General features: G+C 43.8%; 1 protein-coding gene across 6 annotated transcripts in view; it reads left to right on the plus strand.

The window, feature by feature from the left end:
- Positions 1 to 21,702, plus strand: part of OSBPL1A (oxysterol binding protein like 1A) — a 188,666-nt gene that overhangs the window by 115,415 nt on the left and 51,549 nt on the right. For 5 of the 6 annotated variants that reach the window (XM_075584951.1, XM_075584962.1, XM_075584968.1 and 2 more), the window contains 2 exons: positions 3,565 to 3,724; positions 13,671 to 13,827. In XM_075584951.1, coding sequence (XP_075441066.1) covers positions 3,565 to 3,724; positions 13,671 to 13,827 — 317 coding nt within the window. The remainder of the gene's footprint in view (positions 1 to 3,564; positions 3,725 to 13,670; positions 13,828 to 21,702) is intronic. The other variant, XM_075584973.1, reaches the window with a different exon arrangement.

Below are 21,702 nucleotides of genomic sequence, written 5' to 3' on the forward strand. Positions count from 1 at the left end.
GATGCAGAAGAGCAACAGTCCAAGTTAGACTGAAACGTACAGACCTCTCACTCAGGTACTGTAGATGGTCACCTCTGTGTACAGGGTGCGCCAGTGGAGCACCAGAGCACTCGCATACTATGTCATCCCCCAACAGGGAGACGAGAAGAGAACGGGCCACAATGAACCAAGTTGCATTATAGCAGTAGCAGTAACACCTATAACCTTCGTATCGTCAACAGATATTTGAAGGATACATTTAAAGGTCAATTATGCACAAACTAAATCCAACGCGTTTCGGAGGGGGCATTCCCTGATGGCTGGACGCTGAAGTGAAGTGTTCAGGTTCATGGTTTTTATACCTCAATGCTTTTAAACTGTGGATTTTTTTTTTTGTATGTGTTCACTACCACCCTCCTTCCCTTTTGTCACCACTAAATATTTTCAATACTTCACTATGAAGCTTTTGCGCTTTTCTTTTTCATATCTCTAGATTATGGTGTCCGTGCCATCCTATTGTCTGCAGCATATCCTCAATCACAGGGGAAGTTCTTTGTGTTTATTTATTACACTCATTATTGTTTTTCTTCAGTGTTGTACTAGTATTTTTCTAGTATTCTACCCTTAATATTTACTACACCTCACCTATAGAATTGAGCACACAGATTTAAAACAAAAAAAAATAAAAATTTGTCTACCTTCTGTTGATGGCTTTCCCGGAGACTTTTTTTTCCAATTCAATTTCAAGAAATGTAATAGTGTTCGTAGACCTAATAGTCAGGACCCCCCCCCCCTGCCTGATGTAATCGTAATCACATGAAAAAAAAATTAGTATAAAATATAAATTTGAATACAAACGCGTAAATATACTTACCTACTTTCACATTTTTAAAACTGCAAGACATGACCAATTGTGTGGCTTAAAAAAATCCCAAAAAATCTGTGTAGTATAAGATAATTCTGACTGCAATTTTTCTTCTCACCCCCCTCCCCTCCTTATCTTCTCTCGCCCCCCTCCTCACCTTCTCAACAATGCCAACCTGGCTCCAGTGGAGGAGGACCGTGGTGGTAGAGGTCGGCGACCTGCTAGAGTGGCGCAGGGCAGCAGAGGAGTTGGGTGGCAGGAGCAAACTTGAAGCAGGGCAGCAGAGGAGTTGGGTGGCAGGAGCAAACTTGAAGCAGGGCAGCAGAGGACGACGACGGCTGGGGATGTCGGTGAAGAATTCTGTCAGACCGCCGAGCACGCTCCTCCCCGGCCTTCCTCTGCCGCCCTGGCTGTCCTCCATCCTCTTCTCCTGCTGCCGCCCCCCCCCCCCCCCCCCCAGTTTGCGCACCCCTGGAGTAGGTCTCAAAGTATTTTTGCGAAGAAAACTAAAAATATACAATCTGTTTCGCCTGGAGATTTCAAATCTAAACCCTTAGCCTGGAGATACGTAACCGAAACCCATAGTCTCCAGGTCAAACCCGAAGTGGTGGCAAACCTGGATGTGGAAATGGGCAGAGTAGGTGGGCCACGTTCTTATCTGCTATCAGATTCTGTGTGTCTAACTTTGAATTGTTATGCTGCCTTTTCCATTAGGAAGAGTATATGGTGGTTTTTGTTTTTTTGTTCAATTTTACAAAATGTCTTTTGGTAAATACCACTTTAATGCTATCCTGTAGCACCAAATAATACCTCATTTAATCAAAATTGGTGTAAGGCATATTTCTAGATTGATGTGTACTAGTATAAAATGTTCTATATAACCGGTTCAAGGCATGTTTCAGATTCTTAGTCTGTTTAAATATTCTGTTCATTTTTGAAAACTTTTAATCACTGTATTTTTACCAACTTCTGAGTGTCCTATAAATTGGACCGCTCTAGAATTCTGAACCATAATGAAGTAAGTCTCCACTTGCTAGAAAAAGGTCTATTAAAAGTGGCACGTGACAAAATATTTTTTAAAAATAGAGTATTAATGGTATCAAATACAGATGCAGACCATGTAGTGATGTAGGAAGAGGATTGTGTTCAGAATGCTTCTCTTTTTATCAATCTTTTGACCATGCAGCAAAATCAGTTGTGTTATGACTTTCACCATGGAATAGAAGCACTACGAGAGTTCTAGAACTTCTTTTACAAAGTTGCACACACTGTTGGTTGGAATGTATTCACAATGTTAAAGATTCATTCCAGCACCTGCAGAAAAAATTCTGCTAAAACGATACAGAACGGTTGGGAACAGGAGAACTATTGCTGATTTCAGAACGTATTGTGATATTTGTTTGAAGGCAGTAGAACACTGAACATGTTGTGGTCTTTGCCAGTCGTTCTATATGGTGATGTTCTAGAGACTACAGAATTAGCTGAAGCCAGGTATTTTTATTGGAGGTTCAGCGCAGTTGACGTTGCAGTCAGAACACATGGGAATGGTCCGTATTGTAATGAAGTCATGGTTACGGTTTCCTCTAAATAATAAGTAATAGTAGGTATTTATCATAACAGATGTGCATCAGTTTTATCTTGAAAAATGCACACAACAAATGAGGGAAGCGGAACATATTTAATGGATGCTTAGATACATCAAGTGTCTTATATAAGGCACTAAAGCTACGCCTTTTGCAGAAGAAAATTAAATAGCTTAAATTATGCCGTGAAGCTAGGAAGGGCAACATGAAAGAGAAATGTAAGCCATACATAATTGCACAGAGACCTGACATCTAAATTACGAATGACTACAATAAGAAAATAGTTGATGGCTTTTTTAGACCTGCATTATCAAATATCTAGACGCACTCAAAGAATGAAAAAATAAGTTGAGTGGAAAAGAATAAACCAGAAAAAAGGAAAATGTTAACTGTAGTTATTTTAAGTCACCCAAGATGTCAAATAGAAAAATTACTTGTTTGACACTTAACATTACGCTTTAGGAAACCCGAGATTTGTAAACCTCTGCATCCTATAATATAGCAACAGATGTTGCCAACCTCATTGCCTCTGGCACCGGGGAGAGCTGTGGGACCACGTCCGTGGCTGCCCTGGCAGCAGAGGATTAATGCTGCGGGGGACTGATCCAAAAGCATGGACCCCTCCCGTATAAAATATAAGATTATGTTATTTTTGGACTTGCAATAAACTCACTTGCAGCTGAAATATATTAAGAAAAAAAAACTATCGATGGGATTGCACTTCTACTTTTTTTTTCCTCAAGTTTTTAAATGTTATTCTAGGAACCAAATGCATCTTGTTAATGCTCAGTATGTTCAACACCTAATAAATTATGCTTTATGCAACTGTGGATTCCTGTAGGATTTTTTTTTAATTAGCATATTTTAACCTCTTCAGTATGCTTTATCACGTGATTTTTTTGCTATGGTGTTCAAGCTATTTCTACACTTGCAGGCTTGTCAGTGTCATTCTCACAATTCCCTTTTCAGTTATGTGATAAAAGCTGTTCATTATTAATGTGATGTTTTTTTTCCTTCAAATTCAAGTCATGCGCACTTTTTTTTTTTTTTTTCCCCTCGGGCTATTTTTATTTGCGTTTGTCACGTAAACTTAACGCGCAGCTATTGACACACGGCAATGCTCTTTCTCCATTTTAGGCCAGGAATTTGAGACTTGAACACGAGCAAGAGAAAAATAAGATCTTATCAGAGGCGTTGCAGACGTTGGCTACGGAGCATCATGACTTAGAACAGTCATTGGTTACACCACCGAACCACAGTATTCTCAGTGAAGATGAGTTCTACGACGCTGTCTCAGGTGCGCTTTCATTTTCTGGTTTCTACTCAAGTTGCAAATCCGGTGATTGGGAGAGATGTTGTTGCTGGTAAGCAGCCAGTTTCAAGTAACATGAAAGGGCAAAAATGCTTATTTGGCCAAAGGGTTTAACTAAATGACCCTTACTCATGAGCAGATAAGCACTGAAGTATTGTACTACAGGCATACCCCGCTTTAAGGACTCTCACTTTAAGTACACTCGCGAGTAAGTACATATCGCCCAATAGGCAAACGGCAGCTCACGCATGCGCCTGTCAGCACGTCCTGAACAGCAATACCGGCTCCCTACTTACACCGAAGCTGTGCGCAAGCGGGGAGACTATAGAGCCTGTTACAAATGAGTTCTTTACACCAGTTATGCACATATATGACGATTGCAGTACAGTACATGCATCGATAAGTGGGAAAAAGGTAGTGCTTCACTTTAAGTACATTTTTGCTTTACATACATGCTCCAGTCCCATTGCGTACGTTAATGCGGGGTATGCCTGTATATGTTTTCGTTTTGTATTTTGCGCTGGCCTTTGTTTTGGTCATATACTATTAGTTTGAAAGTATGTTTACTTTGCACCTGTGAATCTCGCATAATAATAACTTTATCATAGCACGTTTCTCCCAATGGGATTCAAAGTGCATCACAATTACAGTATAGTGTGTGGTATGGAGCACTTAGAAATGTTTACAGTCCCAGTCCCTGCCCCATAGAGCTTACAATCTGTTTTTGTTATAGGCACAAGGAGATAAAGTGACTAGTTCAAGGTCACAAGTAGCTTACACCGGGGATGGTATAAGAATTGCATGATCTACTAGGAGAATGCATTGGCCTGAAAGGGGAAACATTTAAATGGTTTGGCTAGCATGACCCACTCACACTCGTTCTGTTTTAAGCTCAAACTCCCATTTATTTTTCCTTCCACACATGCGTTGGAGTTCATATTCATAGATACTTTCAAGTAGACACTTGTGCACATTTCAGAATGCAGTTTTATACATGATTACATAAATAAAACCTATACGTTTTAACCAGAAGGGATTTCTAGTGGCGGTACACCACAATGGACCTGCTGAGGAGAGGATGGTGGCAGGACTGCTCGTTGGTGAATGATCTCTTTTTGAGACACGCCTCATTTGGGATTTCGTGAGACTCCTCTCACAGAGGAGTGCTAATGAAGTGTATGTGAGGGAGGAAGACATAAGATCTTAAGTAGGGTTTTTTCCTGAAAATAGCTTAGTGTGCCTGTGCAGTTTTTTCCATGATTTTTTAATTTGCTAAAATTTGCTAAAATTTTTAAATCTAAATCTAAACACAGAAGCAATAGCAGCTACAACCAAATTACTTTTACTAGGGTTTATGACCATGCTTAAAATGCTTTGCAGGCCCTTCTTATCAGTGAAGGTTTAAACCCACAACTAACCTGATTAAAGGCTTAGTGTGTCGACCCTGTGATTTCTTACCCCACACACAAACGGAGACCACACAGTTTTTGTGGAAGTAAAATAAGGCCACAGCTTTATTTATTTAAATATTTGAAAACAAGTGACCGTCCAGCCAGCCCGCTAGTTCCTGTCTGCAGATGACCCCGTGCCCTGCAACTAACAAGGCGAGAGACCCTTACGCCGTCTAGGGCTGGTCTCAACACCACAATATGGCGGGGAACACTTACGCCGCCCTCTGCTGGTCTCGCCACCCTTGTGGGAATGCTCCATGCCCAGTGCCCCCTTTTGGCCACCTGGGCCCTACCGCATAAGTTGGAGCCCAGCTGCCTAAGACTTGGGCAGGCCGCATTAGTTGGCCCCACCAGCCATGCCCAATTTTTTGGGGGGGACTCTTACTATGAGGCCTGTCACGGTAGACAGGTCTCTTAACACATTTATATTTCTGGGATCAGTAAATAAGTAAAACAAGGCAGTGAAATAAAATTAGGTTTATTTGTTTAAGACCATGGAAACACACAAACACAATATACAGAAATATGCACACTTACTGGGGTCTGGGGTATGAGATCTAACCTTTCCTAGGTGCAGGATGCCAGCTTGGAAGCGCTTACCCTTATCGGAACCTTGCTCCGGACATCATGGACAGAGATTCCACAGAAACTCCTGACCGGGACCAAGTCCCGATACTCCTGGAACTGTTTTTGACAGGAACTCCTGACTGCGACCACTACGTTCTCAGATGAGACCTTGGTCCTTGCATCTGACTTAGTCTCTGCAGGGCAGACTTTCCTAGCTTGAAAACGAAGCCGGTTGCTCTATTTGGGACAGAGCAACTTTGAAAAGCCCGCCCTAGCTTCATCGACTCAAGCCACAACATAGTCTGGTTCTCTGACTGGGGCTTCTTCTTACACACACCCCGCTAAGCTATCCTTAGCATGCAGGTAGGAGGAGCGACCAAACAGAGCATGGGAACCCTATCCCACTAGTCAATAGAAACAGGGTCCCGTCTCTTGGCTGAGGGGGCGTGTCAAGCCGGCTCCAGATACCCCGAGGGCGGGACATATGAATCAACCAATGGGAAACGTGCTGACATTCTGCCGCTTCCCATGGTCAACCCATTACCACCTACTGGGCACGCTCCACTAAGTCTGGCAGACCAGAGGATCCTCCCCGCAGGGGGTCTCTGTTCTCCGGACTCAGTTCTCCGTCCAGCCCCTTCCACAGCACCTCGACACCTCAACATCCCGTCTCCTCTTTGAGCTACGGACTCTATGCAGACTTGCTGGCACCTTAAACATATGCCCTGGTGGACTGCATAGAGCCTTATAGTAACTGTAAAACACATAAAGTACACTTTAATAAAGAATATACTTTGAGGAACCTTATACTGGAAATGGATTGGGGATATTTGGGCTCGCAATCCAGGAGTCTGGGGGACACTGGGTAGCCCCGGTGTAATTCACCCCGCAAACCAGCAAATCATGCCGGCTCGCCGGGGAGTTAAACGACTACAGATATCTTTATCCCCCGAACTCCTGCCAACAAAATAATTGCATTTCCACCCAAATATCCCACCTAAAACTGACACACACGAAATCCCACAGTTCTAGGGCTAAGGGAACATGAAAACAAAATAAGCAGGGGTCTCTTTATCCCTGGCTTATGGAGCTACCAGAGACCCCACAGATTCAGGGGTAACCAGAGGGCTTAACCTTTATTGTATAGCCTGGTTACCCCCTACCAGTCACTAGGCCCGCCGCATAAGTTGGCGCCCCATTTCTTGACGTTTTGCAGCACCCTTTGGGATGACAGTTCTGCCTCCTGGAGGACGCATTAAGGCCACTTACTGGGTACGGACCCCCAACCCTGCGCTCTGATTGCTTATTACCTGTAAAGGATGACTTTTATGTTTCTGATTTGTCACAGACATCTCAATCTATTGTGAAAGTAGCGCACCAAATGACAGCATGTATAACATAAAATAGTTGATACAAGCAAAGGGCTTTAATATGTAGCCTTTTTCATAATGTCGTCAGTCCTCCCATACATTTAATGCTAAATTGTCTTTAAGGTTTCAATGTAAGAATGTGCTTGAAGGAAACTTGTACCACCTGGCGCTTGCTCAAGACAATATTTATGAAAACATTTGGGCCTCTTCATTAAATTGCAGTACAATCAGCACCAAATATGTTTGGGAGACTATTTCTCAGTTCTCCACACTGTAAGCCGAATGTCACAATTATGTGCCTATGACCTGTGTATGGGACATGGGTTAATACCCACAGCTATTTTGCTAAATAATCTTTCTCCACCCCCCACCAGAATTATTTTTTTTATTTCAAACTTTTTTATTGTATTTTTCAAGACATAAACATTGTGGATATATCCAATCAATTCACCTAGGGCTGCCTTACATTCTGTGTTTCCATTACAATACAAAGAGTCAGAAACCCAGATTATGTATAATGTGCCTGACTTTACAGGGGGTATAAATTGCTGAGATGCAAGTGCACTCCCCTAATTTAACCTAGGGGTTTGCCTTTTCCTTGTTCAAATCCATTTAATCCATGAAGAAAGGGATAGATGGAGATAGGGATAGAAAGAGAAAGAAGAAAGGGGAGAGTGGGAGGGGGAGAGAGAGAGGGGGGAGGGGAGAAGCCTGAAGGGGGAGGGGCAAGGGGGAGAGGGCTTACCCCCCCTCCGTCCCCGTCCCATGCCACATCGCACCGGACATTTCCACTATCCCCCTGGGGGTTTCTTCTTCTTTGTGTATAAATTCTCTGTTCTTAGTTCTCGGACCATTGGTCCCACACCTTATGATATTGTTCCACTTTTTGGCTGAGAAGAGCTGAGAGTTGCTCCATGAGCTTCACCTCATTAATTCTTCTAATTACTGTGCGTTTTGATGGGGCTTTTGATTTTTTTCCACGCCACCGCTATGGAGCAGCGGGCCGCGGAAAGAATGAATGACACTAGTTTACTTTGGGAGGTTTGAAGATCTTCAATAGGCCTGGCTAGAATAAAGGTCATCGGGTCCATCCGCACTCCCACTCCTAGAAGGTCCTGAATCAACTCCCGGATCATGTTCCAGAATTTCTGGATTTCAGGACAGGACCACCAGATGTGGACCAAATCTCCCCTCTAGCCACATACCCTCCAGCAGAGGTCCGACGCCCCAGGGAAAATCTGGCTCGGCCTACTCTGGGTTAAGTACCAGTGAAATGGGGTTTTGTATATGTTTTCTTTTGTTGTAGTACAAATTGATGTTTTTGCTGCCGCTTCCCAAATATCCTCCCAGTCGTCTCTATCTATATCCACGTTGAGGTCTTCTGCCCCAGCAGAATTATTAAAAGGCACTTAAAGGGCCTCTGGTCTGTTAAGAACACTGAGGAATGGCTGTGGTGGGGAGGAGGTCTGACAGCATGACGGCCCGCTGCCGAGGTATGTTGGGGGTGGGCGGGGTGACAACAGCGAGGGAAACCTTTGTGTGGGTGGGGCCTTGGTGGCTGCAGGTGGAGGCGCTGCTCGAGCTTCCTGGCATGGGCTCTCCTGCCTACTTTTCTCTTGTGGTTTCTGTGTATGCGTGGGCCAGTAACAATGGTAAAGTGGCAAGCGTACAGGGAGTCAGAAACTAGCTTTTGTGTGGGGCTAGGTGCAGTGTCTGTGTACAATGGGGAGGTGGGGGATGGGTGAGCCCTCTTGCTTGGGAGGTACATACTCCAAAAGTGGATCATTATCTCCCCAGCAGCCAGTCATCTCCCCTTGCAGGAGGTATAGCACTGAAATCGGGGGTCTGGGTCCAAACCCCGCCGGGCTGATTTCCATTTGTCAGCACCAATTTCCCATGCTTCCATAGCCCCCCCCCTCCTCCCCCCTGGTGGCTGTCCTTAAGCACAGTTGCTGGCCACAGTCCTTTTAGTATGTAAATGTGCAGCCTTCCAAGCTTTCCCCTGTAGTGTGGTACCTTTTTTTTTTTATATCACTTTTTTTTTATTGAGAACAACATACATCCAAATGATAATGACAATGTCATAGGCACATGACAAGATTTTTCAACTGAGTTAAACAACATGTTGTCCCAAAATGGGTATTTTTCAGTTGGTGGGGGGGGAAGGTCTAAGGGGGGAGGGGGGTAAGACACACTGGGGGGGGGTGTGGGGGGAGGATGGGGGAACTCTGTTTTCTTCCTCCCTTTCCATCAGTAAGAGGATGGCCTAATGCAGGCCTAGTCCTAGCAGGCCGCTCCAGGGGTCCCAGGTATTCCGAAACTGGCATTTTTTTCTTGAGCATTGCTGTAAGTTTATCCATGGCCATGACCTCGTCTATTCGTCTCAACAACGTGTTTCTCGCTGGGGCTTTGGTGTGTTTCCACGCTGCCGCTATTGAGCATCTGGCTGCGGTTAGGATAGCTGATACTAGTCTACTCGGGGGGGGGGGGGGGGGGGGCAGGTCGTCTATAGGTTTGCTCAGCACGAATTCGCTCTGGGGACAATGAGATGGGATGTCTGGCTCAAGAACAAAGGGAAATATGGCCTGCTAGCTACCCCATCCCAACTTACCCCCATCTTTGGAAACCCACACTTCCCGCCTGGGTGCTCCAAAAAACAATTCGACCAATTCCAAGGTCTAGGAATAAGGCTGATTGCCGATCTGCTGAAAAACGAGGAGATCCTCTCCTTCCAAGAACTCCGCGACAAACATAAACACCAAGGTCTCCATCTGTTCAAATTTTTGCAAATTAGGCACTTCCTTCTATCCCTAGCCCCAAACGCTAAATTCCCCCCATTACCAGGTTTGAATCCCTTTGCAGCAAGGGCTCCTACCAGAGAGGTCTGATCTCAGAGATCTATAGGGGGATGGAGTCGGCAACCAGCCCCCCAATCCACAAGTACATGCAAAAATGGTCAGAGGACCTCAATGTACAGATAGATATGGACGAGTGGGAGGATATCTGGGAGTTGGCCACAAAGACCTCAATCTGTACAGTGACAAAAGAGAACATATATAAAATACTATTCCAGTGGTACCTGACCCCGGCTAGGCTGAGCCAGATCTTCCCCGGCACTCCCGACCTGTGCTGGAGGGGATGTGGTCAAAAGGGGGACATGGCCCACATTTGGTGGTCATGTCCGGAGATTCAGAGGTACTGGACAAAGATCCAGAAGCTTCTACAAGAAACTACGGGGCTTCTTTTCCCCCTGGACCCCTTGACCTTCGTGCTGAGTGTGGTACCTTTTAAAATTACATTGTATTTAAAGCTTCTTGCTTTAGAATACTTCCTCTGATATTAACTTGGGCGAAACTAGGTTTGACAAGCAGTTCAACACAATCGCCTAGATTCACGTGACTCAGACAAGGGGGACCACCCACACTAAACCAACCTAGAATAGGTGATCATTTTTTAAAACTGTTTAACCTAAACATAAACAACTTTTTAATATATCAACATATATTTAATATATTAACCCACTAGGAGCCCAAGTGGTGAGTTGATCTAGGGCAACTAATGGCTACCTGGCCACAGTGTATTAATGGGTTACTAAATTTCTAACCATACCTACCCCGACTATCATATCAAATAGGCATTAAAGCATTGCTGAACAATGCCTAACCCCCATGGTAAACAGGGTTAAACCTCACTTCCTTGCTCCCAGGGAGCCCAACCACCCACCAGTGCACATAATTGTGTGTTTAATTTCTATTTGTAGCATGATCTACACCCCAATTAGCCAACTTTGGCGAACAGGACGGTACATCATTCCTATAGGAGGGGAGGAGTTTGGATTGGGGGTAGGTCCTGGTGGGTGTTAACCCCTTGTTATACGTAGGTGTTCTACTTGAAAGCCAATGTTAAAGTCTCAACATGGTGGAAATCTGATCGCACCTTCTTGGTGCTTTGATCTGCAAGTAAACTATTACTACAGTTTGTAAAACTGCTCATACTGGCGTTGCCAGTAATCATTGAACTTTATATCTGCCATTGTGATCTGTGTTTGTTGTTGCATTCTGTTTATCGCAAAATAAACAGTCCAATCTACCATAATGGCATCCAAAATACCATTGATAAGTAAAGGAAAAAAACATAAGGCTGAGTCCCTGCTAGCGCTGAGCGGGCGGCACTTGCCGCGGTAACTTACATATATAGATTATATGTAAGTCCCCGCTCACACGGTGCGCGCTTGTGCGCAGGCACACACGCTCGGCGTCTATGTAAACATAAAAACTGACTTTCAAGCCCACTCAACTACCCACAATGCCCCTCCCCCCCCGCGCACGCGCGTAAATGCCAGTACACCCGGTGCTCATGCTTGGTGTGCTCTCCAAGCATGAGCGCGCTCAGCGCCAGCGGGGACTCGGCCTAAGAGTTGTTGACCTTAACGCAGCAAATACACATTTGTAGACGTTTTGAAAAGGGCGAGAATCGTAATGTTTTGATGAAAGCGAATAACGTTGGTTCGTCAACAATATACGATGTCTAGGTTCAAATGGAGCAATTGCTCAAATTCTTTGCTTGTCCCGAGACACAGCTGTTGAACAATGCCACACTCTGCATAAACCTACATTAGAGCAGCTAGACAGTGTCTTGTACGAATGGTTTTCGTTGAAACGATCGGATGGGGCCCCTATTTCGGGCACAATACTCCTTGAAAAGAGGAAAGATTTTTATAAGCAAATGGAATTGACTGAACCATGTGCATTTACGGATGGATGGCTTTCGTGTTTTAAGGTTCGTCATGGCAGTAGAAGGCTAGATGTGTCGGGTGAAAAAAAATCAAGTAACCATGAAGCTGCACAAAAATATATTGTCATTTTATGAATTGCTGAACATGATCTATCCCCTGACCAAATTTATAACGCAGATGAAACTGACCTGTGTTGGCGATGTTTGCCTAATTCTTCCCGAGCCGGCCTGAGTGAATCTAGTGCTGTTGGTTTTAAGCAAAATAAAGACTGAATAATTGTGCTTAGGTGTGCTAATGCTGCAGGCACACACAGTGAAGCTTTTTGTGATTGGGAAATATAATTGTCCTAGAGCTTTTTAAGGGGTTTCGCATTTACCTGTTTACAAAGCGCAAAGTAATTCATTGATGGACAAATACATGTTTTTATGAATCTTTAATAAAGTTTTTGTACCCGCAGGGAATGAACATTTTAGAAAAATATGCAATTCTGAAGATTACAAACTATATTCTTTTATTAGACAATTGTCGAGCTCCTAAATCTTACTTGGTGTCCAGTAATATTTTTACCATCTTCCTACCTGTCAAAGTTACCTCATTGATTCAACCTATGGACCAGGGTCTTAACCAGGATATGAAATGTTATTGCAGAAGAGTTTTTCTGAGAAAGTGAATCATGATAGCACTATCCAGAACTCTCAATCTCTCTATAACACAATGTCATTTTTAAAGTGACTTGTGCATGGAATTTGGTTCAAAGTGAAACCATGTTTGAAGAAATATCCTCTGAAGAATAATTTGTAGGTCAAGACGTAGAAAAAATACATTAGCACAAATTCTTGATATGGTGAAAGATTTATTCTACAACCCCAATCAACAAACTTTGAAAGTGATATAGAAGTGTGGGTTGAAGTCACACTGGTTGGTAATGCAGAAGTGTTGTGAATCCTGAAAAGTTAATGCTGCTGCAACTTTTGATACAAGAATTACATTTGCAGAAAGTCCGACTTGTTTTATTCTGCACAAGAAGTTATGCAATTACACATTTTGCACTCTACTTTCATGTAAAAAAGGCAGGATGTAAGCCGATATCAGGGATTTAGTAAAAAAAAAAAAAACTTGTCATGGGTCTGAGTATGTACAGTACTGGCCCCATCACCTTCTACATCTACACTTCATGTTTGACCTTGAGGCACTTAAAGATCCCCAAATGCCTCCTGAATCTCAAATGAAGCAGTAAATGATGAACAGTAGTGTAAATAGTTTCGTGATCTGGGCGTACCCATACGAAGTGCTAGTTTATTGCCTCAAGATTACTGGTCACTGCACACCAACAAAATTTGGAAAGAAAATCAAGAACCAATAATCAATAACTATGAGAAAAATTACCTTAGTGAGGCATTAAAAAAAGTGTAAATTTTTGATGTCTGTTGTCACGTGCTGTGATCTTTATTCAAACATACCTTTTATTTCTAGCAAAGAACAGTTCAAGGCTAAGGTTCTTTTTCTTTGTCCGGTGTCCCTTCCTTCCTAGTAGCCAATGGTCCATACCCCCAAAATGGTGCTAAGCTTTAGCCCGCTTTTACTCCCATTCATATGAATGGAAGCTGAGGCGTGCTAAGGCTTAGCACCCTTTGTTTTTTTGGACCCGGGCCAAAGTGAGAGACGGCTATTACTGGATGGAGCCTGTCAACAGAACAAAGTAGCCTCCTCGGGTTTCAGAGTTCAGTAAATGTGAGAAGTTTTTCAGTTGTTGCAGCAGAACCCAGCATTTGCAAGGTATTTCATGAACACACTTGTGCCTTTTGCAGATTCGGATTCTGATCATTCCTTGAGTGGATTTGAAACCGTTGCAAATTTGTCTTTGGAAGATAGTTTGGATTTGAGCCACAAAACGCTGACCAGCATGTGTGATGAAAAGAAGCCTGGAGCAGAAGACGCCACATCAAATGGCATCAAAAAGCACAGGTAAGACATGGCTACAAAGGTATTCTCCTTTTAGCTGTTGCAGTTTAAATTATGTTGCAGGGCTGCCATGCAAAGCAGCACTTGGCTTAAAATATGAAGCTTTCTTTCTTTGCAACTCAGACACTTTGTCGGGTCTCGCAGCGCATGTGTGCACATGCTTGGGAATTTGCAAAACTTCAGGGAAATTAGACAAAATATGGGAGGTATTTAATGTGCAATAGCTTGAACATTTTTTGAGTCGGCAAAAAAAAAAAGGACCATTTTTGTCGGCATGTTATTGACTCTCTAGGGCTTTTTCCGAATTTAAAAAAAGGGGCGAGTTGACCATGGTGGGCAATTCATAAAATCCTGTAAGTGTACATTTCAAAGGCGGTGCGCAATAAGTATATTAGTCATTGTGACAAGATCTAATGCTAATATAAACACTTAAGACAAACATTGGTAGAAAGTAGAAATGCAGCTGATGGGCTAGGTAAAAAACATGCTAGAATGGTGGGTTTTTGTATAAGAAGACTAGTTTAAAGGAGAATTTTTACATTTGTCGAGTAGACTTTGAACAAAATAACCCCGTTACATCTCATTTTCATTACTTACTGCAAATTTGAAGTATTCTTTTTTTAAAGTAGAAGTTTTTTGGGAGGTCTCACGTTTCCAACAATACCCCTGAAGCACTAATATCCTGGTTCACTACAAAGTGTCATAACTTGCAACAGAACAGATCTGCATTACAGATTAAACATGGCAGGTATGGCTCTTTAAGGGGAAAAAAATAAAATAAACCCAACCTAAATCATGGAGTTAGATGGCAGGATTCAAATTTTATTTGGGTTGAGTTTTTCATTGTTCTTTCCCTCTTTAATTAATCATTATTTATTAATGTACCTCCTAATACTTTTTTGTTTCCAGTCACTTGATCTCTAAGTGGGTAGTGTTGATAGAATAAATTGTTCCATTGCCAGGTCAGAGAACACATTCTGCCTTTAAATAAAGAAATTTAAAATATATTGATTTTTGTGTTGGGTCTACATTTTGGGAACGTTGGGTCATAGGATTTGTATTTTTCTCTAGTTTTAGCTCTTGTAACATGGCCTCAAAAACAATAACATAAGCATGTTATGTATTCTGATCTTCTGACATGTAATGCACACCACTGTTCTCCAATGTCTTTGAAGGCTTCAGGAACAGTTCCGCATGTAAACATTGCAGCCACATTTACGTGTGGGGTCCAGCACTTCTCTTCCATAAAGTCCTTCAGTATTCGCAACGTGAAATTTTGTGTGGTGAATAATTAGCACATTTTTGCAGCAGACCATTAATTAGCATAGTATTTAAAAATATGGTGCACACTGCATTTGTATATTTAAAAAAAAATTCTAACACGCTGCTCACCAAGAAACTCGGTAATAAAGTGCTTGTAAGGGAGGACACCCCATCCCAGACCTACAGCCCGGACCTACTGGAAGAAAACATATAGGGGAGCGATGAGGAAGACCAATAAGGGGCGGGAAACACGAATGGCAGCAGGAAAGATGGCAGTCACGATATTGGGATCTGTGTGTGTTTTTTTTTTTTTTTTTAAAGGAACGATTTTAATTCCTTTCTGAATGGAAGCAAAGCTTCCTGATTTCTTAGAGTTGCAGGGAGCTTATTCCACAGTCTTGGGGCGGTTCTTAAAAAAGCTCTCCCAGCTGCTTTATTGACCTTAAACCGAGGCTCAATCAGTTGAGGGGAGGTGGCAGATCTGAGAGCCAGATTGGGAAAGTTACTGATTAGGCAGTTCTTAAGGAAAGGGATTGGGGATCTAGTTCATGGATTGCCTTAAAGGTAAGGGTCAAGATCTTAAAATTAACCCTTTGATCCACCGGGAGCCAGTGGATATCTTTTAATACTGGTGAGATGTGGTCTTGCCCGATATAAGACGGGCAGTGGTGTTTTGTACCAACTGCAGGGCTTTGATATTATGTTTTTGGAGACCCATCGGCAGAGAATTTGCCAAATCCATTTTGGAGACGACCAAGGCCTGTGCTGCTATCTGTAAATTGGTTTTCGAGAGAAACGGTTTAGTTGGTTTCAGCCGATGGATTTGGAAGCAAGTTTTTCGCAATAGCTGCAATATGAGGCTGATCAATTATGTTTTTGTAAAAAAATGTCACCAAGGCTTCTCACCTTTTCATTCCTAGAAATTGCATAATTGCTTTTTAGGTAATTGAAGGCGTTACTCACCGCATCTGTTTGTACTTTAGGACCTATCAGGAGCTCGGGTTTAGAGGCATTAAGTTGTAGCCTCTAAACCAGTGGTTTTTAACCTTTTTGTTTTTTTGGTTAGGGAACCCCAGAATTCTACTTTGAAATTCTAGGGAACCCCAATCCTCGCCCCCCCCATCTCTCTGCCTGCCCCCCCCTGTTGCCCCCGTCTCTCTCCCCCTCATACTCTACCTCTTGTGCGTATGCACACTCTCCCACTTACACACACTCCCACTTTCACACACACACACACACACTCCCACATACGCATACTCTCCCACTTACGCTCACTCTCCCACTTACGCTCACTCTCCCACTTACGCGCGCTCTCTCCCACTTACGCGCGCTCTCTCCCACTTACGCGCGCTCTCTCCCACTTACGCGCGCTCTCCCACTTACGCGCGCTCTCTCCCACTTACGCGCGCTCTCTCCCACTTACGCGCGCTCTCTCCCACTTACGCGCGCTCTCTCCCACTTACGCGCGCTCTCTCCCACTTACGCGCGCTCTCTCCCACTTACGCGCGCACTCTCCCACTTACGCGCGCACTCTCCCACTTACGCGCGCACTCTGCCACTTACGCGCGCACTCTGCCACTTACGCGCGCACTCTGCCACTTACGCGCGCACTCTGCCACTTACGCGCGCACTCTGCCACTTACGCGCGCACTCTGCCACTTACGCGCGCACTCTGCCACTTACGCGCGCACTCTGCCACTTACGCGCGCACTCTGCCACTTACGCGCGCACTCTGCCACTTACGCGCGCACTCTGCCACTTACGCGCGCACTCTGCCACTTACGCGCGCACTCTGCCACTTACGCGCGCACTCTGCCACTTACGCGCGCACTCTGCCACTTACGCGCGCACTCTGCCACTTACGCGCGCACTCTGCCACTTACGCGCGCACTCTGCCACTTACGCGCGCACTCTGCCACTTACGCGCGCACTCTGCCACTTACGCGCGCACTCTGCCACTTACGCGCGCACTCTGCCACTTACGCGCGCACTCTGCCACTTACGCGCGCACTCTGCCACTTACGCGCGCACTCTGCCACTTACGCGCGCACTCTGCCACTTACGCGCGCACTCTGCCACTTACGCGCGCACTCTGCCACTTACGCGCGCACTCTGCCACTTACGCGCGCACTCTGCCACTTACGCGCGCACTCTGCCACTTACGCGCACACTCTGCCACTTACGCGCACACTCTGCCACTTACGCGCACACTCTGCCACTTACGCGCACACTCTGCCACTTACGCGCACACTCTGCCACTTACGCGCACACTCTGCCACTTACGCGCACACTCTGCCACTTACGCGCACACTCTGCCACTTACGCGCACACTCTGCCACTTACGCGCACACTCTGCCACTTACGCGCACACTCTGCCACTTACGCGCACACTCTGCCACTTACGCGCACACTCTGCCACTTACGCGCACACTCTGCCACTTACGCGCACACTCTGCCACTTACGCGCACACTCTGCCACTTACGCGCACACTCTGCCACTTACGCGCACACTCTGCCACTTACGCGCACACTCTGCCACTTACGCGCACACTCTGCCACTTACGCGCACACTCTGCCACTTACGCGCACACTCTGCCACTTACGCGCACACTCTGCCACTTACGCGCACACTCTGCCACTTACGCGCACACTCTGCCACTTACGCGCACACTCTGCCACTTACGCGCACACTCTGCCACTTACGCGCACACTCTGCCACTTACGCGCACACTCTGCCACTTACGCGCACACTCTGCCACTTACGCGCACACTCTGCCACTTACGCGCACACTCTGCCACTTACGCGCACACTCTGCCACTTACGCGCACACTCTGCCACTTACGCGCACACTCTGCCACTTACGCGCACACTCTCACACCCACTTACGCGCACACTCTCACACCCACTTACACACACTCCCACACCCACTCCCACACACTCCCACACCCACTTACACACACTCCCACACCCACTTACACACACCCACTTAGACTAGCACCCTCTCTATCCACCTTTAAGACCCAAGTTAAGACACACGTGCTTAAAGAAGCATATGAATAGCATTGTGAATATTCTGAACACATGATACATAAAGCTTGGGCCCCTGCAGACGCACTTAACAGAACTCCCTCCTACTGTCTCTGTACGTTCTCCCTACCTACCAATTAGACTGTAAGCTCCTCAGAGCAGGGACTCCTCTTCCTTAATGTCTAAAGCACTTATTCCCATGATCTGTTATTTATATTATCTGTTATTTATTTGATTACCACATGTATTACTACTGTGAAGCGCTATGTACATTAATGGCGCTATATAAATAGACATACAATACAATACATCATGCGGGCCAATAGGAAGCCGCAACATCATCCGTTGTCATTATTGCAATAGATTACTTAATAATATTCACATGGGAATGGTTGATCACCCTAGTTATTAGGGGTACTTATACCTAACTGAGCCTAACTGAGAAAAGACTGCACTTCCAAAGTAGAGGACCCACAAAAATTATTTTTCCATAAAAAAAAAAACAAATCTCCACACAAGCAAACTAGCAGAGCATTTCCTAATTCAAATGTGTTTTATTTTATTTTTTTTAAATGTTTTAAAAAGAAATTAGAAAGATGATCCAGGGCACAAACGGAATTCCAAAAAAGGATTTTAATGTATCGTAACAGCACCAAAGTACGACGTTTCGTCCTTCTATGAGGACTTTTTCCTATGAGGACTTTTTCAAGTGACTGGCACTTGAAAAAAGTCCTCATAGAAGGACGAAACATCGTACTTTGGTGCTGTTACGATACATTAAAATCCTTTTTTGGAATTCCGTTTGTGCCCTGGATCATCTTTCTCTCTACGTCTACAGGAGTCTCAGGCAGATTTCCCTGAACCAGGAGCACCGGTTGTTGCAAGTATATTGTTCTATGTAATTGGTGTGCAGCTTTGTCATTAATAGTTTTAAAAAGGAAATGATACATAGAGCGTTACTTCCCGTTTTCAAGTATGTCCTGGGCACAGAATTATTGCAATACATCATTACACATTATATTTACAGACATTTCATGGACAGTTGGGGATATATTATGGGCATATATTGAACAGACCATTAACCGTTAGACGAGATTGAACTGCGAGCGTTCAAATGTGTGGCCTGCTAGGTCCATTGTGGCTTTGCACATTTTGTAAATATAACTCCATTGGTTGGGATTCACTATATTTGGATACAGTGGATCGGTCACACGTTAACTGCTATGGACTTGAATGGCATTTAATACGCGATCGCTGTGCAATACCTTTATATACAAGTAGGGAATGCCCGCATTGTGTCTTCCACGCAACTGGTTTAGAAATACTTGACATCACTGACAGATAATGTGAGGCTACTTGCTGTTTCTCTATCGGTCTTGGGTGTTTAAGATTCACACAATTCTGATTACTTAAAGGGGAACTTGACAAAATAAAGAAAAATAACACTTCAATCTACTGTTCTGAGATGCTGTACTGTAGGCGTGCAGACGTGGCCTTGTTGGAATCTGTATTTTACAAGGTGCCAGTCTATATGCTACATATTTTCTTGCGTCACCATATTGGGAATTTAAAAAAGACACTTAAAGTACTCCCTCTAAACGAATATGTACTGAAGATCATGTGAGACATGTTACCTTGTACAGTTTCAGTGCTGGCTTACACGAGCCTTGATTTAGTTTACTGAAACACATTGCAAAATGCTCTTTAAGAAAATTATTCCTATTCCTTCCCATCTTGAATTGCAATTACTGCATGAAATCGGAGAGCCTCAGGACTTGCAGGCCATTCCTTTCTTCCAGAGATTTCCTCTGTTTTTAAGCCGCTAGTTCTATGGACAGATCTCCATCCCATTATCCCATTACTTTTCTGTCTCTTTTTGTCTATTCAGCCATTCTAATGAAAATGCTTACTACTGAATGCTGGAGGGAAGGTGGATCAAAAGGGATAATACCTATGGCTTTAGATTGGACATCCGTTTCAGTGTATGTGACAGGAGGAGGCTTTACTTTACATAGCATAACCGTGCAATAAGATTGACTTACACCTCATGTGCCCTTTGTCACACATTTATTGAGATTGTGTTCCAATTGTAATGGTGTTCTACAGTAGGAAGGTTATGATCAGAGATGCATTGTTACGCTGGCAACTAGATAAGGATTATGTACTGACAAGTGAAATAAAAGATCATATAAATGTATTTGTAAGTGTCAGTTAGCTGTTAAAGGTTTAGGAGAGAAAAAAATAGATAGGGTGACTGCTGCAAGACTGGCAGCAATCTCCCCAAGTAACCCCTTACAGTGCACTCGCCTATAAATAGGATGCAAGGTAAAATCATAAAGACAGAAAATACTCGCCCTGATGCACAGTGTAAGAACTTGAATGGTTATACATAACCCCTTAGAATTAATGGATAATGGTTGGTATTCAAATAAATATTTTCTTAAACTCCATATATAAAATAAACCGGGGTGATACGGTTGACATACAAACAAAAAACACGTAGGGTACATTACTATATATGTTCCCCCTTGATACAGTGGATAGATACGGTCTTATATCATCCAATTATCTAAAGTCTTAATGGCTTGAATAACGTCCCTATGAAGTCTCGAGACCCTAATTAGGGTAGCAGAGTCTCTAATAAATAATTACTCCCCTATTTCTTACACCGCTATAGTTGCACTGCTTTTAAATTCAGCAGTGGAGCAGCCTAACATAGGATATTAAAGCCACCTTCAATTATACCTGTAGGTGAGCCACGGTATACATGATAGGTGTACTAATATTCACTATTACGGTGAGCCTGTAATTGGTTCACTGTGTAGTGTATACTTAATGAAACAAGCCATCTCCTATTTGAGCCTGACTTGGGTTCAACACAGATGTGTTTAAGGAAAATGCTTGTTTCGTTGGATAGGTGTGATGTACATATGTTTATGCAGATTGTCAGTACACAGCCAATAGTGTCAACATACTGACTTAAAATCACATAAACCTTATCAAACACAACCGCTACTGTGATGATTTGTGATAACTGGTATGCAAGTATGTCTTTATTTATATAGCGCGTTTAATGTACATAGTGCTTCACAGTAGTAATGCACTTGACAATCATATAAATAACAACTACAAATAACACATCATGGGAATAAGTGCATCAGACATAAAAGTAACATTGTGGAAGAGGAGTCCCTGCTCTGAAGAGCTTACAATCTATTTGGTAGGGAGAACGTACAGAGGCAGTAGGGGCATTCTGGTAAGTGCGTCTGCAGGGGGGCAAGCTTTATGTATCGTGTATAGTATTAGCCACTGTGCTAATCTTGCTTCTTTAAGCAAGTGTGTCTTAAGGTGGTTCTTAAAGGTGGATAGAGTGTGCTAGTTGGATATTGAGGGGAAGGGCATTCCAGAGGCGTGGGGTAGTCAGAAAGTTTTTAAGGCGGCAGAGGGCTTTAGATACAAAAGCGGTAGAGAGAAGACATCCTTGAGCAGAACGCAAGAGTCGGGATGGTGCATAGCGAGAAATTAGGGCTGAGATGTAAGGAGGAGCAGAAGAGTGTAAAGCTTTAAAAGTGAGGAGGAGAATGGAG

Source organism: Ascaphus truei, chromosome 2 (genome assembly GCF_040206685.1).
Source record: "Ascaphus truei isolate aAscTru1 chromosome 2, aAscTru1.hap1, whole genome shotgun sequence".
NCBI classification, from domain to species: Eukaryota; Metazoa; Chordata; class Amphibia; order Anura; family Ascaphidae; genus Ascaphus; species Ascaphus truei.